This window comes from Ailuropoda melanoleuca, chromosome 2, assembly GCF_002007445.2.
Source record: "Ailuropoda melanoleuca isolate Jingjing chromosome 2, ASM200744v2, whole genome shotgun sequence".
Taxonomy (NCBI): Eukaryota; Metazoa; Chordata; class Mammalia; order Carnivora; family Ursidae; genus Ailuropoda; species Ailuropoda melanoleuca.
The window spans coordinates 22,333,727-22,346,814 of NC_048219.1; the positions used below are offsets into that span (position 1 = coordinate 22,333,727).

Below are 13,088 nucleotides of genomic sequence, written 5' to 3' on the forward strand. Positions count from 1 at the left end.
AGCCACTGGCCTCCTTATTGGTCTTTAAATACATCCCACACACTCCCACTTCCGAGTCTTTACACTTGCTCTACCCTCTGCCTGAAACATTCTTCCCCCAAGTACAGGCAGGGCTTGCTTCCCCTCTTCTTGTAGGTCTCTGTTCAAATATCACTTTACCAATGAGTTCTCTTCTGGCCACCCTATACAAAATGGCAAATAATCCCCCAGTCAGGGCCAAAGCCAGTTCTGACTCCAAAGCCAGATGACAAAGTTATAGTCATGTGGGTCAAAGGGACTAGAAATGCCCATCACTGAACCAATCACTGTGATGATTGGTCAGGCCAGGGTCTCAATGCCCATTGCTGGAATTGGGTGGTGTGGGGGAGGGGAACCCCATTTGAACCACATGGGTCAAAATGGAGGAGGGATGTTCCCTGATGAAAAATTGGGAGACTGCAACCCAAATGAAGAGAGAATTCCAGGCAGGTAAAAACAATAGATGTTTACAACGATAGCCAAACCCTACTAATATAGTGAAGTCTGATCAGTAGATGAATTCACAAGACTGGACCAAATCATTGACCTAGTAGACCCACACTGCTCTGGCCTCCAAGAAACTACTCAGCACCAAAAAAAAAAAAAAAAAAAAAAAAAAAGATATTCCATTTTTCACTTATAAAATTAGCAAGAATTTTATTTTATTTTTAAATGTTTTTTTATTTATTTATTTGAGAGAGAGGACAAGAGCAGGGGATGGGGCTAGGGGGAGAGGGAGAAGCAGACTCCCTGCAGACCAGGAAGCCTGAGGCAGGGCTCCATCCCAGAACCCTGAGATCTTGACCTGAGCTGAAGTCAGACACTTAACCGACTAAGCCACCCAGATGCCCTTAGATTTTTTTTCTTTTTTTAATGTTAATACTTCTATCAGGGTGATGGAGTGTAATTGGTAGAACCTTTCTTTCTGGAAAGCATTTTGGAAATACGTATCAAGATCCAAAAAAAAAATTTGATCCTCTGACCCAGTAATTCCACTTCTAGAAAAATTTGTTTAAAAAAAAAAAATCGAAAATATGGACAAAGATTTAGGCACCAAGGGGGCCCCCAGGTGGTTCAGTCACTGACTTGTTGATTTCCGCTCAGGTCATGATCTCGGGGTCCTGGGATGAACCCCATGCCAGGCTCTGGGCTCACTGGGGATTCTCTCTCTCCCTCTGCCCCTTCCCCCACTTGCATACACTCTCTCTTAAATAAATAAATTTTTTTAAAAGATTTAGACACGAAGATTTTTATCACAGTTTTTATAATAGCAAAAAAGAAAGAAAAGAAAAGAAAAACAAGACAGAAAAGAAGAAGGAAAGAAAGAAAATCTACATGTGTAAGGATTAGGATTTGGTAAAATAAAATATAATAACTCCATATAGAAGATTATGCAGTCATTAAATTAAATGATATGGATAGTTCATATCAATTTGTTGAATAAGAAAGCATGATATAAAACTGTCTACACAGTATATTAACCATGTAAAGAAAGCTACATATGCCCAGAAATGAAAAAAAATAAATATATAAAAATGCTAGTAGCATTTCTCTCTCCTTAACAGATGCTTTTATTTTTTCTTCTTACTTGCATATATTTTCCACAATCAGCAAATATTACTTAAACATTGTTTTGAAAGTAACCTCTTCTTAGCTCCTAAGAATTTGGCTACCCGCTTACCATCTCAGCCATTTGGACACATGGGGAGAAACACTTGGTGGGTGACAGAAGAAGGTTAGCAGCATTGTTTGTGTCTTACAACTTTTCCCCAATCATTCACAGAAAGATCAGTTTTCCTTGTATTTGCCAGTCCTCCTTTAGAAAGAACCCATGACTTCCTCACATCATGCCTCTTTTTTTTTAAGTAAAACAAAACCTGGGAACGGACCATAAACTTGTGCTGAACGCTGACAGGAAAATAGGTAGGCCCTAGGCCTCCAGCTGCCAGTGGAGGGCCAGTGCGGAAGGGATGCCCAGGCTGATGGGTGCCAGAGGCAGGTAAAAGTGCCCCCATTGCAGGCCTGAAATGCCTGCGAGAATTCCAGTCTGCCACTTTGTTTGTTCTGTGGGCACATTCTGCCTAGAGGCCACTCAGAAGACAAGGTCTCCCTCACTGCAGGCAATGGCTGATTGCCAACGATTGCTGGCCTGGGAGACAGAAAACAAGATTATGCTTCTATGACAACACAAATGGCACCACCTCCAGGAAGCTTTCCTTGCCTCCTTCCCTGATCCCCACTACTCCTCCAGATTACATTTCTCCCCCAAGGAACCATAGCTCTGGGTACTTTCCTTGCCCCTCTTGGAGGAAATGTCACCAGTGATGATGTGGCAGCCGGTACAATGAGAAGACATCCCACAGAACTTGGTTCCCTCCCTGGCTCTGCCACTCAATTCCTGAACCTCAGTTTCTTCGGCTGTAAAATGGAGACGATAAGCAGCACAGAGAACTGCCCTCATCCTGGGACCTGACAACCCTATCCTCGAGTTCCTGTAACATGATTGTTCCCAAAGAAGCTGTCTGGCAGCCCAGAGCCACAAAAGAATACTCACTAGGCCCAGCCCAGTGGTGGCAGGCCCCCCCCCCTCAACCTCCCCACCCAGACCTCCAGCCAGCCGCAGCCAAGGAACAGACAGCCAGCGGTGGCTAATGATACCTCTGCCATCTTCTGGACAGAGTAATTGCCAGGTGGGATGGCAGGACCCCAATTATTGAGGGTCTGTCCAGGGGTGTGGTCGCAGGCATGTCCAAAACTGAATTCAGCTTCCCCTCAAATGTGTTATCCTTCCTGCTCCCCGTCTCAGAGAATAGCACCACCCAGGGGACCCAATTTGGAAATCAGGATATGGTCCTCACATCTCCTTGTCTCCCATTCAATCCATCAGTTGTCACCAAGTCCTGTCATTTCTACCTCTCAAATCCATTCATTTCTTTCCGTCGCAGGGATGCCACCGTAGTTCATGCCACTATCCCTCCCTTCACAGGCCTCCTGGACTCCACACTGACCCACAGGGAGCCTCTCTCCTCCCGCTGCTCCTGAAGACCCCTCGATAGCTCTCAGGAAAACAGCCGCAGGAACGTTAAGCCCCCCACCTTGCTCCAGTTTGGTCCCAGCTTACCTTTCTAACCCCATCTCCATTTCCTGCCTCCCATCTCTAGTTCCCAATTCACTGTCCTGTTTCTCACCGGCCTGTTCTTGCTCATGTCATTCCGTCATGAATGTCCTTCTCTTCTTCCCTTTTCTTTTCTTTTTTCTTCCTCCCTTTTCCACGGACTAGTTCCTTCTCATATTTTAAGACTTAGCTCAGATTTCCATTCTTCCAGAAGGCTTTTTTCTCCCCCATTCCCCCCACACACTCCCAAACTAAGTGTCCTCACTGTTGCCACTTAGTGTGAGCATGGCTTCAAGCATCTTTGAGGCTTTAACTCATTTAATCTTCACAGCAAATCCTGTGCCTAGGTCCCCCTATTATTATTATCTTCAGATAAGAAAACTGAGGCTTGCAGAAGTTAAAGCAACATTTCCAAGGCCAAATCAGTGGCTTAGCGGTGCTGAAACCAGGTCTTTTTTTTTTTTTTTTTTAATAAAAAGACCTGCATTGTTCTTTTCTGATTGTGAAAGTACCAAGAAAAAGTAAGAATCTCTCTTCTTTTTGTCAATTTGGTGAATACCCTTGGTCTGGCATGCAGTAGACACTCAGTAAATGCCATTTCTTTATGCCTATATATACATGCTGATTTGGATAGCATTTTATGTAAACTGTTCACACCCGTCCTGCAGTTTCCTGAACCTGGAGCTCTTGCGAGTGCACCGAGCAGCCCACTCACGCACCATCCAGTCCCTAGTAGTGTTAGGTTCCCAGGTCTCTGAGGTGTAACTACAGCTTCGTTTCCCTGCGAGATGAGGACAGAGATCGGTGGAATTCGTTCTCAGTGCACAAACCGCCAACTGTACACAGACCAGGCACCAAAGACCCGGCGAGGTGCCGAGCCGCGCTCAGGCTTGGGGTGGCCCCTCCTAGGCCGGGGGATTCCCCCTCGCTCCACCCCCAACGCTCTCCAGCCCTACACCTTCTAATCTCTCTACCAAAACCTCCGGCCCGGACCTGGAGACCAAGGTCCCCACCTGCCCAAGGTGCCCCCACCCCCACACTCCCAGTCGGGCTCTCGGTGGCTCCCACTCGGCGTGTAGGATCTTCCACACACACCGCGGCTTCCGGCTCCCCACCCTACTCCCCCCCCGCGCCGCGCGGTTAGTTACAGCCCCGCCCCCATTCCTACAGCCACTGCCGCGCGATTCCCGGGCTCCCACCGTCACCCTGCCCCCGGGCTGCAGCCGCGGGAGCCGCTCGCTGGGAAAGTACCGTCCCCGCACCCCACCCCGTTCAAGGCCCTGGCGCCCTTGGGTCAAGGCGGGAGGAGGCACTTCCAGACAGGCGCTGGCGCCGGGTGCGTCGCACTTTACGGAAAGGACGCCCGAGAATAAATCCGGAGCGGATTTGCATCACAGCAGCAAGGGAGGGCTCGCAGCCACCGAAGTTCCAAAGCGAAGGACGTCCCCGTCCTGTCCCGTAGGGGTGGCGGGTTTAGGAGCAGCGGGGGAGTGGAGGGAAACCGCTTCAAGGGAGGAGGTGTGCGCACCGGCTGTGAAACCTGGCGCGGGGCGGGGAGTAATCTCTACCCCTTGGCTGGGCGGACCTCAGCCTGGGCCTGGGTCCTTGTCGAGGGAAGTGGGGACCGAGGTTTTCTGTGCAAGCGTGTAACTTGGACTAAAGGAAACAGCCCCGGCCCGGGGCTGGGAGAGCTTAGCAGTCCCAACCCATACTGCTAAGAATCTCCCGGCCCTGGTCTCCTGAGATCCCCCCTACCGCCCGCTGGGGCCCTTGTATCCCTGTGGCCTGCACCTCTGTGACTACTGTGTGCTCACAGAGCAGGCAGTCCTGATCTCAAGTCCTAGCCTGGGGTTAGACTGCTGCCCATCAGACTTCCACGGGCCAGTCTTTGCAGGGTAATTCGTTCATGTCCTTCGGTGAAGCAGCTCATGCTTTCTCAGCCAGAAAGTCTTTTACTCCTTTGTATCATCTAAAATGTTGTTCCCTCTTTTAAGCCCAGCTCCCAAACCACCTATACATCTTTGGTGAAGCCTGTAGGGGTACTTGCCCCTGCCTTTCTAAGCCCCCAGTGCCCCAAGTCTGAACTTTTCTTTTAACCCTGACACTTCTCTCGGTTTATCTACCACTTGTTTTCTCCATTAGGCTGCAAGTTTTCAAGAACAAGGTTCACCTGTGTCCTCAGTGCCAAGGGCAGTGCCAGGCACTCGGTGGGGACAGCATTGGCTGCTGTGTGATCTTTGGCAGGTCCTGCTCCCCTTCTGGACTTCAAACTCCTCTCTCACCTTCAGAGTGAAGCATTTGGATGAGATGGCCCGCAGGGTTGCCTCCCTCTCTGACCCTGTGAGCCAGTGAGTTACCAGATCTCCAAGCCTCCCGTGATGACCCACCTTAGGAAGGGCAAAAGTCAGGGTTCCTTTGAAATTCTTCCACTCCATTGAGTCCGTTAACAGAGGCAACTGTGCAAGGTTGCTGAGGCTTAGGGATCCAAAAGTTTCCTAGAGGTGAGGCTAGTGCTAACATACCACGATGCTACCCCAACTGGAAAGTCCCCTGCGACCAGGTTCCAGAGCCCCGAAAACCAGTTTCGTTGGGGGGTAGGGGGAGGGTGTTTAGGCCATCCCAGAAAGAAGAAGCCCCCATTCACTGCCCCTCCCCAACACATACACACTCTCTCCAGGAACAGTGGCAGCAGCCCCTCAACCCCCTGAAGACCAGCCCAGGACCACCCCATTCTCCACTCCCACCCTGCATATACCCGCCTCAGTCCAGCTCTCTCCAGTCTGAGCTGAGAACACCCAGAGTTTCCAATAGGAAGCGGCTCAGTTCAGTTTCTCTCACAGCACAGACTGTCAGCCCCTATCCCTCACTTCACTCAATGGAACTCCTTACCTACCTAGGGCCAGCCACATGGACTGCTACTCCCTGAAACTCCCATCCATGGGTTTTCATTTGACCTGTTGAAGCCACATGGATTAATGCTAATCTGAAACCATAGCCCTCAGATTAAGACAGCCCTCCCAGAGATTCTGGTTCTCCCTAGCCGGATGACCTTGGGCATGTTATCTTCCCTGAGCCTCGTCCATAAAATGGGAGCAATGACTTATATACACGGGGTGGTTGTGGGTATCATGTAAGGTTTATAAAACACCTGTCATAGGAACTGATACATGCAGGATGTCAAATGTGAGAATTATTTATATTCCCTACTCCCACCATTCTCCCCTGAAGCTGCCTGACGCTTTCTCTGGAAGCTGAGCATGGAGACATCTGAAAGGGAACTGATCTGGACAAAACCAGGAGTATAAAATACTAAAACTTGTGCTTAGGACCCAATTATAGACTTCAAAAGAAAGCAAAGGAGGTTTCAGGCCTAGAGAGGGGACATGATTTGCCAAAGATCACACAGCAGATGGAGGTAGGGAGAATGGCAGGCAAGCAGGGAAAGGGAGGCAAATGAGGATGTGGGTAGGGGTCGGGGCTGAGGTATTAAGCTGAATCCGAGGACAGGCAGCCGAGCAAGAGGATCTCCAGCTGGCATTGCCCCATTTCCCATGCCCAGAAGAGCTTGGCATTTGCCTCTCTCTGGAACTGCTCCTTCTGGGTTCCTGAGTTTGCAGTAGTTTCCCAGAAATGCTAGGTAAATATCCCTGTTGTTTACTGAGTAACCAACCCAGTAATCAGGCAAGAGTCCCCATACCAAGTGCTGCTTCAAGTTTGGCTCCTTCTGTAAAGACGCCTCTCCCAGGCATCACCCCAGGCAGACGCCTTCCACAGGGTCCCCTACCACGGCCTTGCTAGGAGCTCTGCACCCCACACCACAGCGTGGCTTTGTTGGTCACAGCTCAGCACCCTCTTTAGAGAGTCTATTCTTCCCAGCAGCCCCAAGAAATTGTGGTATACAGAATATTTTCTACTTGGTACTTTTCTTCCCAAAAAAGCCAGATGTGGCTTGCTGTTCCAAGGTGATAAGGAGTCTTACTAACCTTTGAAAATGTCCTGGGCTGGTGTTAACCCCAATCATGGAGAAATCGGGAGGCATTGTGGCTGGTATATTATGCTACTTGATAATCTTTTCTTTAGACTATGTTTTGTTTCTGTAGTTCCCCTCTCTGTGTCCCCCTCTTGCCACCCCACTCCCCTCATCCTCAGAAACCAAGAATGTGTCCTCATGGAAAATGTCTGTCCTCTGTCTGGTTTATTGCAGGTTTCTTAACTTATCCTAAGTTCATGTATCCTGAGCTCTCTGCCTCCTCCTTAGCGTTCACGTGTGAACTCCTTTGCCCATCCCCAATGTCCATCCTCTAGCTTAGACATCCACCTGAAGGTAAGGACTTCACTAATTGACTTCTCAAGACTTCTCTATTCAAGGATACTCTAACCTTGTGATCTGGGAATCAGTGATGCCAGAATTCTAATTTCTGATTCTGTAACTCAGATTTCACCATGTTAGAATTCTGTGATGCTAAGATTCTATGACTATAGATTCTATGCATTTAGAATTTTATGGTTTTTGGGGCGCCTGGGTGGCACAGCGGTTAAGCGTCTGCCTTCGGCTCAGGGCGTGATCCCGGCATTATGGGATCGAGCCCCACATCAGGCTCCTCTGCTATGAGCCTGCTTCTTCCTCTCCCACTCCCCCTGCTTGTGTTCCCTCTCTCACTGGCTGTCTCTATCTCTGTCGAATANTAACCACTGTGCCACCCAGGCGCCCCCTATGACTATAGATTCTATGCATTTAGAATTTTATGGTTTTTGGGGCGCCTGGGTGGCACAGCGGTTAAGCGTCTGCCTTCGGCTCAGGGCGTGATCCCGGCATTATGGGATCGAGCCCCACATCAGGCTCCTCTGCTATGAGCCTGCTTCTTCCTCCCACTCCCCCTGCTTGTGTTCCCTCTCTCACTGGCTGTCTCTATCTCTGTCGAATAAATAAATAAAAAATCTTTAAAAAAAAATAGAATTTTATGGTTTTTGTGTTTTCATGAATTTATCATTGACTTAGTGACCATAACAAGGACTCGCTTGTCCTGGGTTTTTGTGTTTGTTTTCCAGAGGAACAAGTCTCGGCTCTGGGCTCTCTTCTCTGAATTCACTGAAGGCACAGGAAGATTGTTGGATAGGTAAAGGGTAGCATTCCCACTTCCCCTGGGACTGCAATATGCCCAGGGCAGCCCAGTCCTAGGTCCCAGCACTCAGTCCACCCCCCTCCTCTCAAGCCCCTCATTTGGGCTTCAAGTATCTGACGGTAACAGGAAAAGCAGGCCTCTGTGCAGGCCTTCCACCCAGCTTCCTTTTCTCCCGGGCCTGCCCCAGGATCCAGGGACAGAAAGTTAACTGGGAGACTGGCCTGTCAAGTGGGCAGAGGGGGGAGGGAGGGTTGAGCACAAGGCAGGGGGCCAATGAAGGAGGTATGGGAGATTCCCCAGGGAGCCCAGTAGCTTTCTCTGAAGGTGAGGAAGGAACAGAGGACGGAAGTAGGGGTGGGTGAGGGTACTGGCAAGGGTGGGGTGACCCGTATAGCATTGTAGGGCTGGAGCTAGGCTTCCGGCCATTGACCCATTGGTGACAAGGGACCTCCAGCCTGGCGCCCTGAGGGCGGTCTATTCCCTGTCCATACCCATTGTCCCAAACACAAACTTTGTGTTTCTTTGCCTGAGCCAGACTCCCAGGAAAAGCCAGAGGGCAGGAATTGGGAATGGGGAAACTGGTCCTCCAGCACTCCTTCCTGGGAGGGCCCACGCAGGCCAAGAAAGGGGGCAGGACTTTCCAAGGATCACACTGGGGTTTGGGGCAGAACAAGGGCTGGAATTCCGGGCTCCTGCTTCCAGCCCAGAGCTGTTCCCCCCACACTCCAAAGGGTCCCAGTATTACAAAATGCTCCCGCAACAGGACATCTGAGCCTGGGGCCTGACGGGACTCTGGCTCAGAGGATGAGCCCACCCCCAGGCAGCCTCCCCAGAGCTGTCTGGACCCCTTCTCCAGCCCCTGGCACTTGGCTGAAGCTGCCAAACCTGATTTTCCTGTGGCTGCCCAGAGGCTGGCAGGAGCAGAAAGCCTTCTCTGAGCAAGGACCCCTCTGGCGACTGTCCTCCTCCCCTCCTGACCCCACCCCTTGCTCTTCCCGCACCTGTACTGCCACCACTTCCTCCTCCCTTGAGGCCTGCCATCTCCTCATGTCATGGCCTGGGCACCAGGAGGTGTGGTCCAGCCCTGCCCCTCTCAGAGTTCGCTTTTCTCATCTACAGATGGAGGACTAAGGACTGGCTCCCCGGGGTCAACCGTGGGGAGGTTCCAAAGAAAAGGGGCCATGAGTAGTGGTGGGCCACCACTTGGATGGTGGGTTGGGGCAATGTTGGGAGCATGGCCTGGGGCGTGAGGAGGAAGTTCTGCTCTGTGGAATTCTGGAGTGTGGTTGTCAGGGCGGAAGGTGCAAGGTCGGGGAGGGTGCCCCTCTGGTTTCCTCAGGTTATCTCCACAAGATAGAAAGAGACAGAGAACATCATCCCAGACCGAGTCCCCTTGTTACCAATGTTCAGAGCCTTTGCCACAGTTTGGTGCAGTGCCTATGTGATCTGTTTAATGTCTGTCTCCCACCGAGCTGTAACACCCACCAGGAAGAACTCCTGCTGTCTTGCACACTGCTCTATCTCCAGAACTTGGCACCCTCCCTGGCACATGGCAGGCACTTCTGACTGAGACAGAGTTTCAGATTGAAAAGCAGAAGCGGAGGCACCCTAGGGGCTGGAGACCAGCCAGGTCTGCTCACCTAGCCCAGGCCCCTGCTCCAGGCTGCCACATGGCCCAAGCCTCTTCCTCTGGTGTTCTCGACCTCCAGGAAGCTCTGGTGGGGTGGGAACGAGTGAGCTGTACCCAGTCATCCAGGGGTCACCTAGCCTGGAGTGGTGGGTACCCTCTGGCTGTGGCTGCCTCTGGGAGCCTGGAAGGGGAGGGGCAATGGAGGAGCCCGTCATTGCAGAGGGAGCTAAAAATAGCCAGAAGAGATGATGTCATCAGGTTCCCACAGCTCAGCACCCCCCCTCAGTCACACACATACAGACACATTCTCACAGACACAGATACACACACGCACAAGGGTGGGTACACACACTCATAGGGGAGGGAAGCTTCTGGGTTCCAGGGCTGCAGGGGCGGGGATGTCTGGTGAGTGTGTCTGTGTGTGCCTCGGTTTGCATGAGTGGGGATGCATGGGTCCGTCTATATGCTGTGTGCTTGCCTAGATGCGTGCATGCTTATGTGTGTGTGTTCTTTTATAGGCGTGTGTATGTGTTGTTAACATATGCCAACTGGGGAGGTCCATGTGCATCAGTGGCAGTGTGTAGCTCTGTTTATAAGCCTGTACTTGCGTGCACCTGTGTTTGTTGCGTTGTGTGTCTGTGAGTCTACTTCTATTTACACGTCTGCATATGTTCATGGACTATGACATGTGTCTTTAAATGTGTGGGCCCCTTTGTGGGCCTTGGGCACTAGCCCAGCCACCTTCCTTCTTTGACTGAGGTTCAACACCACTTCCCCCATACCCTGAGGAGCCTCGTCCCCCGGCCTGCGCAGTCTGGGTGCAATGTGTCAGTGACTTCTCTGCCCGGTCCCTCCTCTCAGGGCCCCCGTCTCTGGCAAGGCTTGGAGTCAAAGGACACAGACACAATTCACTTTCTCCTCACAGGCTTTCTGAACCCCCAGGGGGCCAGGCCAAGGCTCTGAGTCTTCACTCCCACCCCCAGCCCTCAGGGAACAGAGCCCCAGACACACACCCACGCATACAGTGACACCTCAGAGAAGAGTCCCTCACAATGCTTCCCGCCACTGAGACACAACTGCACGGAGACACACCCCACAGCAACCCGGTTACACCTGATGACACATGGGCACACACTCAGAAGTCCAAATGGAAAATCCCCAGGCCGAGCGTTCAGCGCCCTCCCCCTTCTGGACGCGGCTCAGTCTTGCCCCACCCCTAACCGCCCGGCTCCGCTGACAGTCCCGGAACACACTGGCCTCAGGGAACAGCTAGGGGCCCAAGGTGGCCCGCCCTCCTCAGAGCAACCCTCTCCTGCGTCAGGCTGCCCACACCCCGTTCCTGCCCTTCATTCCTCTCAGCCAGCTGAGGCCTCCCTCCGGCCCACCCTAACCTTACAACACACCTCCATGCTCCGCCGCCTCAGAGGCACGCTCAGCCGCCTGTCTGCTCACACTCCCACTGTCCTGGCCTCACAGGCTCGCACGCGTCTCACTCCAAGATGTCTGTGGAGACCTTTTTCCTGTGCAATGCAGGAAGGCCCCCTACCTCACGGGGTGGATCAAAAGCTGAGGCCAAAGATGGCGAAATGGTGTATCAGTTGCCGACCTTGTCCTGTCCTTCCATTGTCTAACTGTGATCCCAGCTGTCCTCACTGAAGCCTGTCCCTGGGAGCATTTAGCCCCAACCCTGCCCTCGTACCCTGCATGGTTGTCTGGAAACACCTTGGTGTGGAGTGAGACAGTTGGAGCAGAAATGATTGTATTTGCCTGCTGTTAACCACCCATGGCCCCTAGGAGATGCAGGTCTGGAGCCAGCCAAGCTTCTGGACTAGTTTCTGGACATTTCTAGAAGATCAGAAAGCTGCCAGGTTGACAGAGGTATCTGAGAACTGAGGAGAGGAAGGAGAGGGAAGAGTGTGAGGAAGACAGCAGTTCTGGAAGCTCCACTGTTCTTAGATTCACAGTTCCCCAGGCCCTCCGCTCTCAGCCAATACACCCTCCATTAAGGCTCCCCTTAGGACGTCTGCCCTCAAGTCCCCACCATACTTTGGGGGTGGTTTTTCACATAGGGTGTGCCCCCAACGTGCCTATGCAAGGTTAAAATGGGGGAAAACTAATGTCCCTGGTTTTTCCAACCCCCACCGCACCTCAGGGCCCTTGGCTAACCTTGTGGCGGAAGGATCCACACCCTGGTGGTGGCTGTAGGAGTGTTGTTGATATCTGTGGCCACGGTGGCAGGACTGGTGGCTGCAGCGGTGGCAGCTGGGCCTTGGGGTTTCTGCCGGTACCTCCTGCGGCTACACTTGAACATCCTGGGAAATCGAGGCCGAGGCCAGCCCAGCCCTGGCCTGCGGTAGGGGGAATTTAGGCCCCGGGGCCGACGGGCACGGACTGGCTGAGAAGGCCCCATGGGCACAGGGAACTTCTGTAGTGTGCTTGAGGGTGCTCCTGGCCAGGGCAGCTGGGGCCTTTATGACATACAGTCCGCATAAGGGTGGTGGTCTTTATTATAGGTCCTGGTCCCCCGCCCCTCCCCATGGGTCAGGCTCCCTCATGGTTCTCTCCATGGGTCTAGCCCAGGGGCCAGAAAAACCTCAACCTGGCCCCTAGGGAGGAGGAACTCTGAGTAGGGGAACATTACTCCCTCGCTTTCTCATTTACCCATATTGACAATATCAACAATGCTTCTTAGGCATTTACAGGGGCGAGTACTTTACAAACACTCTCCCATTAATCCCACGACAACCTTACAAGGAGACTATCGTTATTCCTATTTCATATACAGTCAATTCTCGTTATTCACAGTAGTTATGGTCTAATAAAGTCCCCACCACAAATAGCGCATTAGCAAATCGCGCCAATGCACCTGCAAGGTTAGATTTCTACCAGCCTCTGGTCACATCATTTTTGTCAACTGATCGATCAGAACATGACCTTGTTTTATGTGTGTTTCTGTTTATAGATATCTAATTTAAACTATATTGTTACTGAGTCATTAACATTGAACTCACAGGCAACAGCACTCTAACTTGTACCTGGATGACATTTACTTGACATACTCCCTCTGTAACGCACATCACAGCCTTCTTGTGCTCAGAAACACTAGACAGGGGCGCCTGGGTGGCACAAGTGGTTAAGCGTCTGCCTTCGGCTCAGGGCGTGATCCCAGCGTTATGTGATCGAGCCCCACATCAGGCTCTTC

The 13,088-nt window shown here is 51.7% G+C and overlaps 1 protein-coding gene across 1 annotated transcript; it reads right to left on the minus strand.

The window, feature by feature from the left end:
- Positions 1-11,657: 11,657 nt before the first annotated feature.
- P3R3URF (PIK3R3 upstream reading frame) lies at positions 11,658-12,348 on the minus strand. The gene is made up of 2 exons (XM_034651762.1): positions 12,053-12,348; positions 11,658-11,775 (listed from the first exon to the last, which is right to left on the minus strand). The coding sequence occupies exons 1-2, from the start codon at positions 12,294-12,296 to the stop codon at positions 11,732-11,734; spliced, it is 288 nt and encodes a 95-aa protein (XP_034507653.1). The 5' UTR covers positions 12,297-12,348; the 3' UTR covers positions 11,658-11,731.
- Between the last annotated feature and the right edge of the window lie 740 nt (positions 12,349-13,088).